The following is a 21,278-nucleotide window of genomic DNA, read 5'->3' as shown; positions in this document are numbered from 1 at the left end:
CGATCACAAATAGTCAGTACACGTGATCGATATTGACAGTTTATTATATTTTCATTATTGCATTCTTCGTTGTACATTGTAATTCATGTATCATTAACATCGGTACTCTTAGGTTTTTTCGGTAAAGTCACGTAGGTAAAAAAATTAAAATAATAGAAATAAAATAATATTTTTATTTCTATTATTTTTATTATATTTCTATTATATTTATAATTTTATTATTTGTATAATTTTATTTCTATTATTTTATTATTTATTTTTACCTACGTGACTTTACCGAAAAAACCTAAGAGTATGAATCCTTGCAGTCACGAAAGCTTCAAATCTAGAATTAACATCGGTGTTGTGCTATAAAGGTGGTGCAGCTTGCAGCGTCCATGCTAACAGCGAAGGGTTTTTCTTTGCCAGAGTCTTGTGAACACGTTTGGTTTTACATACGGTGCCAAATAAGTTCAACATGCGTACCCAACACCCCGAGCCATCTAGCCTACGAGCCATGCTTCCCTGAAGTGTGATTTTGTTTCTGCAAATATAGGTCAGGTGATATTTCCACAATCACTTTTCAATTTCAAAGTCCGATAAACCAACAACACCTGAGCGAACAGGTGCCTTGCGGTTGCCTGGCTGATCGTTATCGACCCCAGGGGCCATCCAGACTTTGCAGTTTTTTCTGGATTTTTCTGTTTGCGCATAGTCACATAGTCACTGTAAGATGTTTTCTTGTTCATGTTTTTGTTTGTTGCGGTTGCACCCGATTCAAGAGCCGAATGGCTCACATGGCTATATCTAATAAATGAAACTGAAACTTAATCCATTTAGTACGTACACATGGAGGGGTGGTTAACCCCAATGTGTAGCTTGTCTATTGGGGGTCTACTGATAATGTTCGTACGCATAGGAAACGAGGGAGGGGGGTGAAGCCTAGAAAATAATTTGTCTACATTGGCCTTCAAATTAGTTAGATAGTCCGGCGATGGACTATGTTTGCTTAAACAAGTTAATATTGATTTAAAGCTTTCGTGACTGCAGGGATTCATATTCTTGGTTCTTTCGGTAAAGTCACGTAGAAGGGAAATAATAAAATAATAAAACATAAAACAATAAAAATTCTCACGACGTTTCGACTGCAACACAAGCAATCATCATCAGCTGTGAAATCCACAGCACTTTTTTCTAATTTTCTTGCTGTGGATTTCACACCTGATGATGATTGCTTGTGTTGCAGTCGAAACGTCGTGATAATTTTTTTAGTTTTATATGTTTATTATTTTATTATTTCCCTTCTACGTGACTTTACCGAAAGAACCAAGAATAAGAACACGTTAATATTATTATTAATCCCTGATCGTTTCTGCGTGGATTACCGTAAATATCGGCCGTTCTATAGGATTCAGGGTGGGGGGGGGGTGTAAAAATCCGCGTGCGTACAGGGAGAGAGAGGGGGGTAGCTGTCAAGTTTTGACAGATTTGTGCGTACCTACTCAATGGATGCCCTCTCCCCCCACTGCCCTGTGTCCTCTTGTGTCCTGGCGCACGCAGATGGCAGAGCTGGGCGACGAGGCATTTTGGAGGCCGTTCCTGGGTGAGAGCGACGCCGCAGCGCAGGACGCGTTCCGCTGCTTGACTGCGGGCGACGTGCGAGCCCTGCGTGACGAGCTCCCATCAGGCCTCAGCACGCTCATCCACAAGGCAAACTGCAATTCAGAAGCCATCAGAATCGTTGTCGGCCGTGAACAGTTTTCAGTTTCAGTTTTTTTTTCAGTTTCATTTATTTGGTGTAGCCCTCGTGAGCCATTCGGGCTCTTGAATCGGGTGCAACCGCAACAAACAGAAAACAAAAACATGAACAAGAAAATATCTTAAAGTGACAATCTAATGCCGCATGATAGTCTCCCCCAAAGTTGTTGCCATAGATTATTCTTTGTTGTGTTAGGAAATAAATTATATTTGCATTTGATATGTGCTTCAATTGTGGATATTGCTGCAATGACACTATGCAAGTCAGTGGTCAAATCTTGTGGGTGATCACTTTAAAAAATAACGAGTTGCCCCTGTCTTCTTGGTTCTTTCGGTAAAGTCACTTAGAAGGGAAGTAATAAAACAATAAAAATAAAACATAATACTTTCCTTCTACGTGACTTTAAAAAATATTTTTTTATTATGTTTTATTTTTATTGTTTTATTACTTCCCTTCTACGTGGCTTTACCGAAATAACCAAGAAAATGAATCCCTGCAGTCACGAAAGCTTTAAATTGAGAGTTGCCCCTAGTAAAAGTACTATTTACATGCTGATGTCCATGTTAGCCTTTCGGATCGCTCCATCTTGGTGGAGTCAATTTAAATCAGGCATTTTCTTCCAACATGCGTAACACCCGTTCTATTATTATTCTACGAAGATGAACCCTTGGATTTGTGTGGAACAGGCTGTGGAGAAACTGCGAGTGGCTGCAGAGTCTGGCTGCACGGACGATCAGGAACCAGTGGTGGTGTTGAGCTGCATCCGCCTGCTGACAAGGCTCCTGCCGTTTGTGTTCGAGGATGCACAGTGGAAGGATTTCTTCTGGGCCCATGCACCTACTCACCACAACGTAAATTTAAGTTGTGTTTTATTGTACGTACGTATGGTGAACTTCTTTCGCACCGTACATAGCCAACCGTGCTAATCGGAGGTGCGGGATTTTTTTTTTATTACGGTATTTGTTAGATTAATTTATTGATCAGTGGATGCCAAATGCAACGGGGAAGTAGAAGTAAGATACTCAGAGAGGTTTCTGTAATACCTCTGAGACCAGTGGCAGATCTCCACGGATGAACCAAAAATCTGTTTGGGGGGTTTCAAGTATCCATCGCCCATAGCAGCCATGAAATTAAGCCTGATGGCCCGACTAGTTTATCGCCAACTGGGTCATGATGGGCTGAGATCACTGCCATTAAATAGCGTGACACTTTGTTAGGAAATGTAAAAGTGGTCAACGTATTGACGCATTCCCTGACACCACTGTTTCTGTGCAGCATCCACCACTGGCTCAGAGCTTTAAACTGGAGATAAGGGCTTCCCATGCTCATTTGAGTGTGAAAACAATATTTTACAAAACTAGAACAGATTTAATATTGGTGGTGACAGTAAGTTGGACAATATGGTTAAGTACAAGCTGTGATAGCAAAGATTCTGAAAAAAATTGATATTATATTTTTAGACATGACTCTGTATATGAGGCCTGTTCTTAATGTAACTGATTTATCCTTAACATTGTTACTCTATACTGGCTGGCATTGTGTGGCATTTAATTTGGGTTAACATCAAAGGTTACAGCTGAAATTCACTGCTTCATTGGTACAAACCTAAATTTTGGGTTGCTGCACAAATGCAATTATGCCCCACTTGCCTTAACTGTACTGGTGCAAATAAATTGATAGAATGCCTGTAAAAATGTATTTAAAGCTTTCGTGACTGCAGGGATTAATATTCTTGGTTCTTTCGGTAAAGTCACGTAGAAGGGAAATAATAAAATAAAAAATATATAAAACAATAAAAATTCTCACGACGTTTCGATTGCAACACAAGCAATCAACATCATGTGTGAAATCCACAGCAAGAAAATTTGAAAAAAGTGGATTTCACACCTGATGATGATTGCTTGTGTTGCAGTCGAAACGTCGTGAGAATTTGTATTGTTTGATATTTTTATTATTTTATTATTACCCTTCGACGTGACTTTACCGAAAGAACCAAGAATTAGGAATCCCTGTTGTCAATTACGGCTGCTGGGAAAGTCGATTCAGGGCAGGAAATAATCAAGTAAACTTCAACTGGGCTATGCGCAGTCTACAATTATTAATGTGTGCTATCCTTTATGACTGAATGCATTGTCTGACAAATGTAGGTGGAGGAAGACACGAGCAAAGTCACGTCCCCATTGGCTGAGACCCTGCTGCTTGCCATCGCTGAGTTGCTCTTCTGTCCGGGCTTCACCGTGACACCACACAGACAGCCTGGCCCCGTAATGGCGCTGAAAAAGACTCGTCACCATTCACTGCATTCGTAGTTGTGTTGTGCATAAATCTAAAAAAATGTTAGAGAAATTATGACGTTTAAAACAATTATTTGGAGATTTTGTTTGATTTAATTGACAATTTTGACAAAAGTAACTATTGATATATGCAGGACAGATGGTTATATAATTATAATCGGAGCTTAATTATAGGGTGCCATGGTGGCGAGATGTTAACTACCTTGCCTGGTATACAGGAGGTTATGAGTTTGATCCCGACCCTGTCGACATTTGTATATCTGGAGTTTGCGTGTCTCTCTCCCCGTGGTCACGTGGATTTTTCTCCAAAACATGCATTTAGAGTATTTGACTGCTATTAATTTCCACATAATAAGCCACTTTGTTGTGTTAACATTTGTGGTCAGCTCGCTTCTAAAAAAATAGCTGTATCGTGGCCTTACACGATAAAATAAAATAAATGTATATAGTTTTATGTTAGTCAAGCTAACCTCATATTTAGTCAAGCTAGAGCTTCGAAGGGCGTTTGGTTTTTGTGTGGCAGGACACACCGGAGGATACTTGGCCACTTGACAGCTGTGAGTTCATCTGGGAAGCAGGCGTGGGAGTCAATATCTCTCCACCACAGAGCTATGTGCACGACACGAACAGGTGAGCAAATTTAGTTTTCCCTTTGTCATTTTAATAATTTATACGACACTAATCTACACGAGAAAACGTGTTTTCTTGACAGGCAAGCTGCCTGAATTTTAGCCCAGAATTGCAGGTGTATCGGCACACCTGCATGCTTTTATGAAGTCATTTTTAATGTTATACCTGATTACGTAATTTTATATCTAGGTGTTAGCCATCACACAAATCACATAGCAGTGATGGAATTGTGGGGCAACAATTTCATGCCAATATTTGACCCGAGCTTGAAGCTGACCCAGGGCTAGTGAGTAATTGGTAACTTAACCATGGATAAGAGGAGTATCACTGTGTGTCTTTAAGGTAATGCAAATGTTTGAATCGAATATTATTGTTGGATTTTGTTATGTAGGTAGAGTATACAGATAATCACATGGTATATGCTGGTGTAGTGCTAGCATAACAATGTTTAGATGCAATATATATCATATGTTTGTCAAAATCCATGACTCTTGCATGAGATCCAAGATGACTTTGTGTTCTCGTTATGGTATCAATTTGAATTATGGTTGCATCTGTGTCTCTGGCCTGTACAGAAATTTCAGAAGGGTTAGTTTTAATATCTTTTTAACTTTATTAAATACCCGTGATATCTAATTTGCAGATGTTCTTTATTCCTTTTGTATGGACAGGTTGGAAATACTAAAGCTGCTTTTGACGTGCTTCTCCGAGGTGATATACGAATCTGAAAATGACCCGCGGAGCTGCAATTCCTGGGTGAAATTTTTCTGCTCAAAGGAGAACAGGCAGGTGTTTGGCCATTTGAGGAGTGATCATAGTAAATATAATTTGCAGTCAGGTAAATAACTGAAGTTCCTTAAGAGTTGATTCGGTTACCGTGTGATAATTGAGCTTATTTAGCTGCTGTATCATTAATTTAGTTAACATATTACTTTTGTGCGTATTCCTCCCTTGTCTTACCAGATTTGTTTCTCAGAATTAATCAAATCCCAATACATGTTCTTTTTCGATTTAAAGCTTTCGTGACTGCAGGGATTCATCTTCTTGGTTCTTTCGGTAAAGTCACGTAGAAGGGAAATAATAAAATAATAAAAATAAAACATAATAAAATAATTCTCACGACGTTTCAGCCACAACGCAAGCAGCCGTCCTCACCTGCAAGCAGCCGTCCTCACCTGAGGACGGCTGCTTGCGTTGTGGCCAAAACGTCGTGAGAATTATTTTATTATGTTTAATTTTTATTATTTTATTATTTCCCTTCTACGTGACTTTACCGAAAGAACCAAGAAGACATGTTCTTTTCTTTCTTGAGTAATAAATTCAGTTCCGCTGTTTCCTCTCTCTACGTCCATGCGTTCACAGGCACACCCTGGCCTTGTTCACGTCTCTCTTGAACGTGGTGTTTGCCTACGACCCTGTGGGCTACGGGGTGCCGTACAATTACCTGCTGGTGCGCGACCACCGTGAGCCACTCGTTGAGATGGCCTGCCAGGTGCTGATTGCCGCATTGGACGGGGAACATTCCCTTCCTGGCTCTCCCTTCTTTGGCTTCTCCATCGGTGACAGTGAGAACCCACAGCTGTCACGGACACAACAGGTACCACGTTACTCTCATCTGTTATAAAAGGAGCCATGTCTCTGTGCTTGTGGATATGGGATTATATAGGGGTTGTTAAAAAAAATAGTATCACGGGTAATCGCATGGTAAAAAAAAAAACGGTCACCGGTTTGCCACACACGCAGAAACGTCTATCAACAAACTAAGGGAGCTGCCATTGTGTAAAGGTTAGCTAGATACTTAGTTTCAATCTCCAGGGGGGGGCAGTTGAAATAATGTGGAATGCTTATTCATCCCTTCGCCTCTGTGCACCCAGTGTGGGTATGTTGAACTATTTCCAAGGCGTCTGCTAAACATTTCAGAAGAAACCAAATTTCCCCATAGAGGTCCCTCTAGTGGAGGCTATTCCTGTCAGCAGTGGCGTGGACAAGCAAGCAAGGGCAAGATTTCACATTTACCTTTGAGCTGAGAAACGTGGGCAAATATAACTCAGGCCGCCATGTGGTTTTTACATTCACCTGTGCTAATCGGTGCATTCATGAATCTAATTGCCGGTTCCCAGCTTTCAGAACTCGTTATTCATTCTGAAAATGGTTACCGGGTTACTGATTGACTTTGAACAACCCTAGTTCATGTATAGTACAATGGTAGCCCACACCATTATACCAGCGCTTTTGAAATTTAGTTTGTAGGGCACATACATTTGTGTGATTATTAAAGCTGTTGGGTGGCAAGGTTGTTAAGAGACATCAGTTACTGCAAGTAGGTTCACGAACTCATCTGTGTAGAGGTTCACCTCATTGAGTCTCATTAATTTGAATAATATTTTAATTATATAATTGATATAAACGGCAAATGTAGCCTCCAAATCCAGGATACATTGACCCGTCATTCTAACATCCTTCATCTTGTCACACTTCACACCTACGGTGTGACATGGGCATCACTTAAATGCTCTGGGATAAGAGGCCAATAGGATGAGATGAGTCCTTTTACATTTAAAATAACCCAAATATTGTACGTGTTTCTCTCTACAGATTAAAAAAGACATTTCAAATAAAACACATTCAAACTAATATTAGCTGCTACATCAAGGAAAAACAGCATTAGAGAGCTTCACAATATACAATTGTGCACCCTTATCATTCCAACATTATCTTCGTGTCTTACAGCATTTGAACGGCAGCAATCTCTTCGTGACCTACCTCTCCAAGATTCATACTGATGAGGTGAGAGCGTTTTGTGGGGGTTGTAGAAGGGAATGCTATACTTTGGAAAAAAGAAAAGGTACCAGGAAGAGTGTGAGGAATGTTCGGTGACGGGATAGAATATTAAGAGCAGAATGGAAGTGGTGAAGGAAACTAGCGTAAGAACTAAGACATGCGGCCAGGAGAAAAGGAGGTTAGAGATGGTTAGTATGTCATGTGTTTGAGAAGAGGAATATGCAATAAGTTTAAAAGAGCTGAACCCATTTGTTTACTTTTTAGTATCACCTAAAAGGACGGAACTTAATGCTGTCAATTTCTAATTCTGGTCAATAAATGTGAATTTTGTAATTCAAATGGGTGCATTTTCACATTACTGTACAGTACTGTCATTTAATTTGCCAAATACATAAATTATTACACTATTGATATCGTTTTACCACCTCAGGAAGTCACCATGTATTGTCAGTAGAGAGAGAGAGAAGCTGTTTCCAGTATTTGTAAATGTTTTCAATATAACTGAAACATGCAGCTGTGATGATTTGCTCCAAAGTTGGTAATGGAGATATCAGCACACGTACACGAAAGATTAGTAGAAAAAATAATTACGTGCCATCATGGAGGATCATGGATAACATCATTGTTGCTGTGGAACATTGGTCCTGGTGACCCATAGGCTGATGAATTAAAACTATTTCATTTTTTGAATGTATGTTGAACTTCTTTCGCACCGTACATAGCCAACCGTGCTAATCGGAGGTGCGGGGTAACGACAACAAACTAAACACAAAAAGCAGTTCTAAAGAAATGGGTTTGCAATCGAGATTTAAAAGCGCATAGCTCCAGTGATTTTCTAATATCTGAAGGAAGAGCGTTCCAGACGGCCGCAGAAGCGCATTTGAAAGCGCTCGATGCGGTGACCGTCTTTGTTCGATGGCAAATGATATGTTGAGATACAGACTTTTTCCTATGAATCTATTCCTTTGTGCTCACATTTTTGCGATGAATAATTATATCAGCAAAGGGGGAAATAAACTCTCGTGTAATTCTATCAAAATAAACATTTTGTGATATAAAAGAAAAATCCCGATTTTTTTCTTGGACTAATTAGGACTTTCAATTCATCCTGAGTGGCCTGGTCCGTCTGCTCAACAACCCTCTGCAGCAGACCTACCTGCCATACTCCACGAAGCGCGTTCACTTCCATCAGGAGCTGCTCGTGTTATTCTGGATCCTTTGTCAACAAAACAAGGCAAGAATTTGCTAATTCCAATACAGTCAGTATAAGATTGAAGTGAAGGCCTTTGTCTATTTAAGTTCCCTCGTGCCACTGAAAGGTTTGTTTGATGTTTACACCAATGAACTCTCATGGCAAAATAGTTACAAGAAAAGTGTGCACTTGAGTGCAACTGCATAAATATGTTCCTACCTGTTTGAATTTAACAATATGAAACCGAATTTTTTTTATTAACGTAATAATGTGCTTAAAACTTGGAACAAATGCTAAAAAGTCAACCTCTTCATTCTTGAATTAGTACCACTTTTGCATTACACTACTTTGTCATTTGGACAATAAAATGAAATAACTTTTTAGAGCTGTATTGATATGTTTTACATGTAATCAAATTAAAACGTTATTTTGGTTTTGTTCTTGTTGTAGAATTTCTTGTCCTTTGTTTTGAAGACAAATGACATGCTGGGAATTGTTGTTCCCATCCTTTATTACCTGAATGATGCAAGAGATGATGATTGTAAGTCACTAGCTTATATACAAATCCAGCTCTGTGTTCCAGGTTAAGTCTTCAGATAAAAGTAGCGGATGTTATAACCTCCTCGATCCAATCATTGGCTACTTATACTACGTTTAAAATGTGCTTATTTTACGGAATCCTGCTCTATCGCTCATCATGATAATCGTCATACAAAATACAAACATACAATCAAAGTGCCCAAATGAGGAATGAAAATGTAAGGAAATCACAAACGGGAAATGTTACAATGCGTTTACATTATTAAAATGTCTTATTACAGTGTGGGCTTACATGGATATTACCAAGGCCCACAGATAATGGATAAGAGGAGTCCCACTGTAATATGTGGATCTTGTTTGTTGTTGTGATGCTACGATGGTGTATGGTATTGTGTTTATACACTGGGGGTGAGCGGTAGTGTTGTGGTTGGCGCACTGCGCTACGAACCTGGCGATACGAGTTCAATATCCCGCTCACGACCAACATCAGTGACAAATATCTGAACCAATCCTGGGCGTCCGCTAGGTCAACTCAGCCTCAAATGAGTACCTGGTGCAGTGTCTAAACATCGCTACTCGAGAGACAAAGCCAGCCGGGCGTGATGCTGGCCACCCACTCCCTGGTGTGTCATGCCGGCCTTCATTAGGTGCTCGCTAACAGCACTTACTGCAACAGTCTGTTAAGGCTATATGGGGAATATTTATCTTTGCCTTTGTTTTTACACTGACAGCTCAAATGGGGCTACTCTCCATCGGCGTGTTTATTCTGCTCATGCTGAGCGGAGAAAGGAACTTTGGGATTCATCTCAACAATTCTTTGTCCATCCGTGTGCCCTTGGGCATCCGGGTGTTCAACGGCACACACGCCGACCTCCTCATCATTGTGAGTTTTCACCCAGTGCAGGAGGATTATGCGTGGAGACCAAACCACATGATTTAATTTGGAGCTTTCGTGACTGCAGGAATTACTCTTTGGTTCTTTTGGTAAAGTCACAAATCTAGTATACCTAGAAATGTAATGTAAACATGTGAAGTGCCCCAAGATAGACGACATATCTATTGGGCGAGGCAATAAGTAGCCAATTCACAACCTAAAAACACCAGTACACCATTTACCAGAATGCCTCTTGATACGAAAATGACGTGACACTAATCATTTTAGCATTCTTTCTCGTGTGTTGAAGATAATGTTAACTGTGATGCACATGGTTTCTGCACAGGTGTTTCACCAAATGATTACAAGAAGCCAACAGAAGTTGCAGAATCTGTTTGACTGCCTCATGACCATTGTTGCTAATGGTAGGTAACCATGCTCATATATGTTTTGTTTGTATTTGTGGGAGCAGGGCAACATGATTACGTGGTGACTAAAAGGGGCTCTGGTCAAGGGTTACGGGGTGGCTAATGCAGTACAGTACAACTAAAAAAGGCAGATACTTCCCCATTATGCTAAATGCATGATTGTTTCAACAATTATCCTACAGAGCAGTTCTTTGGGAATCCTTAAGACTGTTTTTTTAGGAGGGCCGTGCTTGAGAATTCTCAGCAATTGGGTCACAGCTTTATTGACTGCATTCATTGAACTAACACACATTGCCGAAGGGGACACTTTCTCAATTGTTGGTGATGGAAACATTGGTACGTTTCTAGAAAAATGGGACAGAAAGAGGCATTTACCAACATGAATTGGGACCCTTTGACATTACACATCTGTGCTAGAAGTGCAGTTTTATGGGCACTGTGGTGACAAGATGTTACCCACCTCACGTGGTATGCAGGAGGTCGTGGATTTTATTCCGACCCTGACACCTGCATATTTGGGGTTTGAATATTCTCCCCGTGGTCACGTAGATTTGTCTCCGGGTCCTACGGGTTTTCTCTCCACATTTAGAAATATGCGTTCAGAGTATTTGGCTGCTATAAATTTCCGCATGATAAGCCACTTCGTTGAATTATCATTTGTGGCCAGGTCGCTTCTAAAAAATAGCTATTTTCTCTCAGTGAGCCTTACCTGGTTAAATAGATAAATTGTTTTTAGTTTCGTTTATTATTGATTCCTGCAACTGCATTTTTCCATGTTATGAATGGTTGAGAAGTGGTAATGTCATTCCTAATCTGTGTGCATTGTGTGTAATGTGTGTGTCTTTAGTGTCCCCCTTTCTGAAAAGCACGTCCATGGTCTCTGCCACCAAACTTGTGCAGTTGCTGGAGGTTTTCTCTTCACCGCATTTCCTTTTCTCTTCACCACACAACCCCAAGCTTCTTCGCTTGCTCCTGGAGGTTTTCAACAATGTCATACAATACCAGTTTAATGGTGAGTGGCTGCAGATGGAAATAAGTGGCATTATGTGATGCTTTAACACTTGCTAACATAAGGTAACGATGATCCAGTGGCGGCTCCTGCTAAATCTCTCAGGGGGGGCAAATGTCTGGATGATTGATAAGGATAAGGTCCACCCATGCAATGGATAAATTAACAGCTTAAGCATGTAAAGGCAACTTCACTTCTTTAATATTAATGAAAAATAAAGTGACTCTTACAATACATCTTGTTTGTTTCTATACTCACTATTAAAACAAACCACTCAAGTTTCTTTTATTAAAGATTCCACTAGGTGGCGACAAATTATATTGTTGGATGAAACGTGCTTACGTTTGATGACGTAAGCACGTATGATGACGTAAGCACGTTAGTGCGAGCCCTCCCGGAAGCCATAGAGAATGCATTGCAGCGCCCCCCCCCCGTTCGAAAAAAACATCTTTGAATGTAAGTCTATGGGGCCACTCGGGGCGATTCTCAGCCGGAGTGAAATCGCCCAAAAAGAGGCGGTACTCCACAGAACGTGACATGACGCTGATTGGACTATATCCAGAGGCACAGTGACGGCTAGCGTGACTCTGTGGTTGAATGACATTGGTGGTGCGTCGCCCAATCGCCCTAATGAAGAAACCGCCCCTGCGATGATCACTTAATTGTCATAACGTGGTTTGTGCAGGCAATTGCCACCTTGTGTATGCAATTCTGTGCAAGAGGTCCGTCTTCAACCACCTCGCCAACCTACCTGTGGACAAAGACTTCATTGAGAAAACCACGAGAAAGACTGAAGCTCCTCGTGGGGTAAGAGGAGTAATCAACTCACTTGCTAGCTCAATTGAGGGCGTGTCTGTTGTGAACTACACTGGAGTGCAGTTCAACGATCTTAATATGAATCGATCTGCAGTGTGTATGTATATTTAAAGGAACCAAAGGGTAAAGATGTAAAGCTGTTTCACAAATTGTGAAGCAAAACATTATATGTACTTAATAATGGTGACAAAATGTACACAAAGAGGGTCATTTACTGGAGACTCGTCGATAATTTGTTTGGATAAATGTAGAATGGTATTTAAGATGTGATAACAATACACTTACATCTTCTTGGTTGAAGATGAATCCCTGCAGTCACGAAAGCTTTAAATCGAAATACACTTACAGACAATTAATTATTTTGTGAGATTTTCCCACTTTTTAATGGATTGGTATTTGAAGTATAAGCCCTAGTAAGGACTGTGCTCACTAGTGACCTGTAATGCTTGCTCTGTGCAGCTCACCTGTGCTTTTATGCATTGGAAAAATCTTAAGTGAAAAAAATAAACACGTACTTGCACATTCCGCATGCATAATGTGTATAGGTTGCGAGTCCAGTTGCTGTGAGGCTCTCTTCGTTACAATATTTATTGAAATTTGATTTAAAGCTTTCGTGACTGCAGGGATTCATATTCTTGGTTCTTTCGGCAAAGTCACGTAGGAGGGAAATAATAAAATAATATAAATATAAAAAAAGAAAATTTTCTTGCTGTGGATTTCACACCTGATGATGATTGCTTGTGTTGCAGTCAAAACGTCGTGAGAATTTTTATTGTTTTATATTAATATTATTTTATTATTTCCCTTCTACGTGACTTTACCGAAAGAACCAAGAATATAATATTTATTGAGCTTAAGTTTTAGTGTGTATAAGAAAAAGGTTGCACATCGAAGAATTCCCGATGATGTCGGCAGTGACGAGAAGGAAACTGGCACTATTTGGACACGTATGTAGGATGGATAATTACAGGAAAGAAGTGTGTTGTTCAGAAGAATGGAAGGAACCGGAAAGAGAGGAAGAAAATAGCTTGACGACGACGATAAGAGATTGGTGCCAGAAAGATGTGGCACTACTTGAGCATATTGGCACAAGACAGGAAATGTGCAGTGGGAACCTACAGGCTTTCTGCCCATGGATGGTGATGATGATGTACATGTATAAAATATAGAGCAGGAAGCAGTGGCACTTGGTTTTGATGGGAATGTTTGTTCATTGACAGGACAAACAGCCGTCTATGAGCGTGACTGATTCTCCAGAGGCACTGCAACCCATCTTTCACGGACAACTTGGAACAAGGCTCAGAACGGTTCAAGGTGCCGAAATTGTACCGGTTGCTGACTTCTTTAAGTTAGGATTTCATATCTGTGGGCTTTTCTCCCACATGCCAAACACTCAATAAAGGAACTGGTCAAACAATTTCAATGCAGAATGCTTGCTGCTCAAGAGAGCCTCTTTAAATAAAGTGCATTAATAATCATGATACATTCTAGTATATCTGTGGAGTGAAGCATGTCTGTGGAATGAAGCAACACTGCTCCAGAGGTCCAATATCAGTCATGAATACAGGTCGGTGGAAGTCTATCGAATCGGTGTGATGCTCAACAATAGCGGTGTACTGTATCCTTCCGTCACAGTTTTCTCCCGGAACTTGCACACACCTCATAAACCTTTTGAACTTCTCGCAATTTAAATATGTAAGTGATCATCTTACTCGACACTCGTCAACACTGCCTTAAAAGAACAAATATATATACTTGGTGATTTTTTTAAAATGGTCCTTTTTCATAGCACATTTCTCGAAATGTCACCAATTATCTTCTTGGTTTTTTCGGTAAAGTCACGTAGAATTGAAATAATAAAATAATAAAAATAAAACATAATAAAATAATTCTCACGACGTTTCGGCCACAACACAAGTAGCCGTCCTCAGGTGGAGAACAGGTCTGTCGAGGAGACAGACAGACAGACTCTGTCGAGGAGACAGATAGACAGACAGACCTGTTCTCCACCTGAGGATGGCTACTTACGTTGTGGCCGAAACGTCGTGAGAATTATTTTATTATGTTTTATTTTTATTATTTTATTATTTCAATGCTACGTAACTTTACCGAAAAAACCAAGAAGATGAATCCCTGCAGTCACGAAAAATTTCAATCGAAAATCACCAATTATATATATGTTTACCTTTAAGGCAGTGTTGTTGACCAGTGTGCTGAGTTTTTTTTGTTAATCTTGCTTGTGCACCACTGACAATGCAGAATAATCATCATATCATTTGTTTAATGATTACTATAGTATTCGCAAAAAGGCCCCTTGTGTGAGTGCAACTCGACGAGGTTTGCCTGGATAGTGTTTATTATGCAGTGTTCTCACCCTTTTACAGCTGGTCCTGTCTCCGCTATTTTCAGTTGGGTGATGATGCCCTTGTCTTGAAATTTCACGTGACAAAATGTAGGTTAAATTTCGATTTAAAGCTTTCGTGACTGCAGGGATTCATCTTCTTGGTTCTTTCGGTAAAGTCACGTAGAAGGGAAGTAATAAAATAATACAAATAAAACATAATAAAATAATTCTCACGACGTTTCGGCCACTTCCCTTCTACGTGACTTTACCGAAAGAACCAAGAAGAAGAAAAATGTAGGTTATGATGTGTCTGATGCCATCAAGTGGTAACATCTGTTAAAGAAAAATATGGCTTTAGGATATTTGGTCCTAAAGCAATATTTAGGCACAAAGATCGTCCTGGAAAGGGCGCTATATTAATACTTAATATAATAGAATGTCCCATGCATTCTAAACATTTTTACCAAAAAATATTACTGACCAAGTTTACAGAATTAGTGGCTGGCTGCAGGATGAAAAATGCATAACTGTGAACAGGTTAAGGACCTTGAGTAAAGTAGGCCAGGAAGTGTGTGGTGTAGTGTTTGTGCCGATATTTAACGAGTACAACTAATAATACACTCACAGGATGCATTAGGGGCGCCACGATGGCGAGATGTTAACTACCTCGCATGGTATACAGGAGGTAGTGATTTCGATCCCGACCCTGACGCCTGTATATCTGGAGTTTGCATGTTCTCCCTGTGGTCGCGTGGATTTTTCTCCAGGGCCTCCGGTTTTTCCCTCCACATTTAGAAACGTGCTTTTTGAGCATTTGACTGATATATATTTTGACACGATGAGCCACTTTGTGACAAAGTCGCTTCTGAAAAAGAGCTACATAGCTCAGTGGGCCTTACCTGGTAAAATAAAAAAATATTTTTTCGAGTTTATTATTGGTGCTATTACTGGTTGTGAATGCAAGTTACAACAATGTATGCTTTCAAACTGGACGCTGATTTGTCTGGAATTGTGTGAAGGTGCAAGATCAGAGAGCAGTGGCCCAGGTGATGGGGCCACAGAGGTGAGTGTTTGTGTGCGTCCTTCCCAATGTGAAGCAAACTTGTTTGGGTTAAATGTAATGCTTTAAAAAGTTAAATTCTATACAGAATCATTGTTCAATAAGTGGTGATGTGTGTGTCGGGGGTCAATTCATGCCATACTCCTTAAAACAAACTTTGTTGGAAGTCAACAGTGTGTTTAGTTTGTTGTCCTTCCCCTGCACGTACGACTAGCAAGGTTGGCGACGTACGGTGCGAAAGAAGTTCAACATACAGATAGTAGCTGCCACCATAGAAACGTGGATTCAATTGTCAATTGAGCCCAAAAGCGTCGATAATGAAATCAAGCGGCGGGTGGTGGCACACTGTGGAGGCGGGGGAGGGTTGGTGGATCGCACAAATGTTACTCAACTTCCTTCCCCAGCGTCGAGGTGCCATAACGTGGCTTGCCAGGAGAAGACGGTATAGAAAAGTGCAGGTTAATATCATTCCCTCTTTATGGGAGTGCTGCCCCCCACACACGCGTGGGTTTTCATCAGGTGGTCGAGTTTTCTCCCACGCATAAACATTAATTGGCTGAAAACATTATGATATATAGAGAACGGCAGAGCTCGGGAAATTGTTGGCTCCAGCTCACTGGCTGGCTACCTTCCAGCTTGTCTGTAGTACCTCAGCGATTGCGAGGTGCAATTTGCACGTATGAACGTTGTACTTCTTTCGAGCCGTACGTAGCCAACCGTGCTCATCGGAGGTGTGGGGGAACGACGCTATCCAAAACTAGAAACATTGTTATTTAGTAACAGACTTAACGATTGGCCCACGCAAAGGTTCACACCACACGGCTACAGAACGGAGCATCGGGTGCTTGCGGGAATGCGTCGTTCATGTGCAAATTTTGTAACTTTCCGGGCCGAAGGCCGGAAATGTTTTTTAAATAGGGAGACTGACTTTATACACGTGTGTCATATTGCACCCTGCAGGAGAGCAAATTTAGTGGGACACCCGACTGCCTCGAGAGCACATCCTGGAAACCCACGCCCAAGTGGGTACGTACCCCAGCCAATAAAGGCAACATTAATAAAAGTGTAAAAGTTCCATGCATACAAATTTTATTTTGGGTTGCAATAGGTTACGTGGATATGGATGCATTCTATAACTAAACGTCAGTTACATGTACAGGGTTGTCCAGATGTCTTGTGGCGAGATGTTAAATACCTCGCCTGGTATGAAGGATGTCGTGGGTTCGATCCCGACCCTTGGCGCTTGTATATTTGGCGTTTGCGTGTTCTTCTTGTGGTCGCGTGGATTTTTCTCCAGGTCCTCTGGTTTTTCCCTCCACATTTAGAATCAACGTACGTTTAAGATTATTTGGCTGCTATACATTTCCAGATGATAATCCACTTCGTTGAGCTATCATTTGTGGCCAAGTCACTTCTGAAAGAGAGCTATATAACTAAGTGGGCCTTACCTGATAAAATAAGAAAAAAATGGTTGAGTTTTCTTGTTGAGATTGTCTTAAATTTGAGCTATAGATAGAAAATAAATGAATTTGCCAAGTGGACACCAGTTTGCATGAATGCAGCTGTTCAACTGACATCCATTCCTAAATGCCCGTATATTTGGAGTTTGCGTGTTGTCCCCGTGGTCGCGTGGATTTTTCACCACCCAGCCCCACCCCTCCCTCCCACCCCCCACACCCTCCCCACCCAGCCCCTCCCTGCCCCTACCCACCCAGCCCCTCCACACCCTCCCCTCCACACCCAGCCCCACCCTCCCCACCCAGCCCCTCCCCACCCACCCCTCCCCACCCAGTCCCTCCCTCCCCACCCAGCCCCTCCCCACCCTCCCCACCCAGCCCCTCCACACCCTCCCCTCCACACCCAGCCCCACCCTCCCCACCCAGCCCCTCCCCACCCAGTCCCTCCCCCCCCTCCCCTCCACACCCAGCCCCACCCTCCCCACCCATCCCTCCCCACCCAGTCCCTCCCTCCCCACCCAGCCCCTGCTTGCATGACGGACGGACGGACACAATACTCCCCTGTGGGCTGGTGTAACCAGGAGGTTCCTACCAGTAAAATCCTCTAATGCCATTCATCTACCCCTTGCGTGGGCTGACAGTTTACGTTACGTCCCACTCAATTGATAGCCGCATTATCAAATGTTAAGTTCTTGTTTTTACTTCGCAATGAAATGTAAACGATGAACTCAATGCACCAACATTAACGTTTAAATTGTACAAATAAATACCTGATTGCATTCTTCTTTTACAAGTTATCATAAAACAATACACAAGTACAATAAATGAAAAAAATCTGAGTGCATTGACAACAGTGAAATTCACTTAATGTGCTGTTTACAGTATAAACACGTTAAAAAAAAAAGTTGACCTATTATAAACAAAATTTTCATGTCCTATCTGCTCTTCCACCACCACCACCACAATGATTGACACTATATTCCCTTGTGCAACAGCTGTTTAGAATATCATAATTTATTCGTAAAATGTAATATATTTTACGTATAAGCTGTCAATAACTAAGACATTTGACGTTTAAAATACGTATTATATTAACGTAATCAAACATTTAATGCGGTGTTATTTAAACAGGTGAGTTCGTGGAAATCCAAATTGCCTCTGAACACGATAATGAAGTTGCTGCATGTGTTGGTCCCTCAAGTGAAAATGCTGTGCCTTAAGAGGTAAGATGAGAAGCACGCATATGTACGTTGAACTTCTTTCGCAGAGTACACATTTCATACGTACAAGTGGTCTCTTTTGTTAACACAGCTTATGCTCATTCGTGGTTGTGGTGAACGGAGTGGTTGTCTGACCAGCCTTCATCATCTAATTGAACAATATCAGGTTGTCATCGGATTTTTACATGAGGGCAACAAATATAATTTTTTTGCCGTACAGTAATATTGGTATATTGGATACTGGATTTATCAAGTATTTTAACTTATAATAAACCGAAAAACAAGGATGAAACCGATCCAAAGTTGTGTATCACTGCTACTGTCCGTATGCTACATTTGCTCAAATTTATTTTGATGGTGACCAAAGACAATGGGACCAGAATGCACTCTTTTTTTCCATATGCACAAAGGCTGCGTGTTATTATGCATTGTCGCATGTTGTTTGAAATTTAAACCGGGCAGAGATCGTGACAGAAAAAGGTAGCTAAACAAATAAAGAAAATAAAACAAGAGAAATGGGTGAAGGGAACTACAGTAAAGCTGCCACTACAGCAAAACCTTGGATTGCGAGCATAATTCGTTTCAGAAACGTGTTTGTAATCCAAAGCACTCGTATATCAAACCACTCGTATATCAGTTGTGATCACGTGACGCTCGGCAGACAAAGCGTATACACGTACTACTCGTATTGCAAGACCTCGCTCGTTTATCAAATTAATATTTATTTAAAACATTTTCTTGTCTTGCAAAACACTCGCAGACCAAGTTACTCGCAATCAAGGTTTTACTCTATATTGGAATAAGAAAGGGGAACGATAGAGATAATAAAAGCATAGAGATAAAGATAGAACAAGAGAGAAAATTACGAAAGGCAGAGTTGGGGATAGTTTTAAAGAAATTTAGAGCAATATGAAATAATCAAAACTGGCACAGAGCGATTATGGGAGAAATATGAAAGAACCACACATCGGAGCGCCGCGAGCCTCACGGTCACACACACTCTGTACGCCCTTCACATCTTCAGCAGCGCATTTCAATTGTCGTTTCACGAGATGGTACTTTAAACAATTACCATAAACATATATTAAATGAAATAAACACAATCGTGCTTTAAATTTCAACGTGATAAGCCACTTAATTGGACTATAATTTGTGGCCAGGCCACTTCTGAAAAAGAGATTTATAGCTCAGTGGGCCTTACCTGGTAAAATAATAAAATAGTTTAGTCGAACAAAATACTCTGGAAGCCATGACTAATATTTTTACGATTCGTGGCGTGTAACTTGTCCGTGTGTGTGCCACTGTATTTTTTTTGTACGTGTGATCGTGCACCTGTCCACGTGGATCGACATCTACGCGTTAGGGGGCTGGAGGATGAAACACAGATTCTTCGTTATCTGAAGCAGGGAAGCATGGTTGGGCTGCTGCCCGTGCCTCACCGCATCATAACCCATCGGTGTCAGCCCAACAAGGACACTGCTCGTTGGTTCAGTACCTACTTCTGGAGTGTCGTCTGTGACAGGTGTTCACTCTGCTTATACACGGATGGCATTTAAACACATTCCTGCGGAGGGAGCTGGTAGGAACGTTGGGTTGGTTGCTCGGTCAATGGCCAGGGTCAACGGCGGCGTGGTGTATTCCGCAAATATGCCCGACTGTGAGGGCGGGCACAAGCCGGCGTGAGTAGGTTAAACGTTGAGTTTTATAAGGGCACCACGGGGTGACCAGCCCCTCCCAGCCCCACCCCTCCCACCCCCCACCCAGCCCCACCCTCCGCACCCAGCCCCTCCCCACCCTCCCCACCCAGCCCCTCCCCACATTCCCCACCCAGCCCCTCCCCACCCAGACCACGCAGCATAAATATGCTGCGTGGTTTGGAGTTAATAGCCGGAGTCGTTCTCAGTATTCGTTGATTTCATTGTATAAGATTACAATGTAGGTCGAAACATCACAGAACAATTTTATGCCACAATTTACACCCCTGTATATAATATGGACAACTTTACACAATATTGTATGTTTAGGTATGGTATGCGTGTATTTTTCCATCTAAACATTGTATGTGTATGAACAAAAAAACCCATAACGTAATTATCTCATTCATGTTTGAACATTTACATGTTAGACATATTTGCATATACAATGATGAGCATTTCTCTGAACTTATTTCTCTTTTGTAACTCAAGCAACTAGAACTTGTTGTAAAAACATGCGGTAAATATTAAGTAATGTACTTTAGGTACTGCTTAGAACAAGTGAAGATAATTTTAAACGCCTAGAAAAAATTTATATTCATAGAAAATGTGGATATTCTTAAAATATAACTTTCAACTGAACATGCACCCTTCAACCACCACTTCTTCCATGCCTAGCCTTTTCAAGCACCCCTCGAGGTTGCCGTAACTGATGATGTAAGGTAATGGCTTTTCATTGCAGGAACATAGACCCACCCATCTGGCTTGACTCGAAGATAAAGATGTTCAAGGAGAACGTGTGAAGGCGACACCGAGCAGAGCAGCCTCGGTCGACTGGGGCTCCAACTCATTGTTCGGATGTCTCAGTGTGGACTTCCAATTTGTGCCTGTGGCAGATGATTGCATTGTGTTTCAAAATAGGTTTAGTTGATATTTATCGCGCTGGGCATATGAGCACAGAATAAAACTTGGATGTTTTTTTAATTCAGTCATGGTCGTTGCACTTGTAGACACCGACTGTATTTCTCCAATTTATTGATAAGTATATGGTAGGTGATATACTTTTAGACAAAGTGAAATGAAATGTCTGTTGGTAACCTGGAACAACTGTATTTTATTACCATAATAAGTAGAGAGGTTGGTGCATTAATGTGCAAGGATTTAACTTGTGTTCTCTTCCAAATACAGTTGCAAAATGTTT

The 21,278-nt window shown here is 41.1% G+C and overlaps 1 protein-coding gene across 1 annotated transcript; it reads left to right on the top strand.

Moving 5' to 3' along the window:
• The first annotated feature begins 1,539 nt into the window (after positions 1–1,539).
• On the top strand, positions 1,540–20,880 carry LOC144942213 (protein HID1-like). The gene is made up of 19 exons (XM_078868996.1): positions 1,540–1,689; positions 2,425–2,604; positions 3,886–4,002; positions 4,556–4,662; positions 5,334–5,447; positions 6,025–6,259; positions 7,393–7,449; positions 8,537–8,677; positions 9,086–9,176; positions 9,907–10,058; positions 10,396–10,474; positions 11,325–11,489; positions 12,172–12,293; positions 13,523–13,616; positions 15,666–15,709; positions 16,667–16,732; positions 18,295–18,386; positions 19,747–19,905; positions 20,820–20,880. Exons 1-19 carry the CDS (start codon positions 1,540–1,542, stop codon positions 20,878–20,880), a joined length of 2,226 nt encoding a protein of 741 aa, XP_078725122.1.
• Positions 20,881–21,278: the final 398 nt, after the last annotated feature.

This window comes from Lampetra fluviatilis, chromosome 1 (genome assembly GCF_964198595.1).
Source record: "Lampetra fluviatilis chromosome 1, kcLamFluv1.1, whole genome shotgun sequence".
Taxonomy (NCBI): domain Eukaryota; kingdom Metazoa; phylum Chordata; class Hyperoartia; order Petromyzontiformes; family Petromyzontidae; genus Lampetra; species Lampetra fluviatilis.
This window is presented reverse-complemented; position numbering and strand designations above follow the sequence as displayed.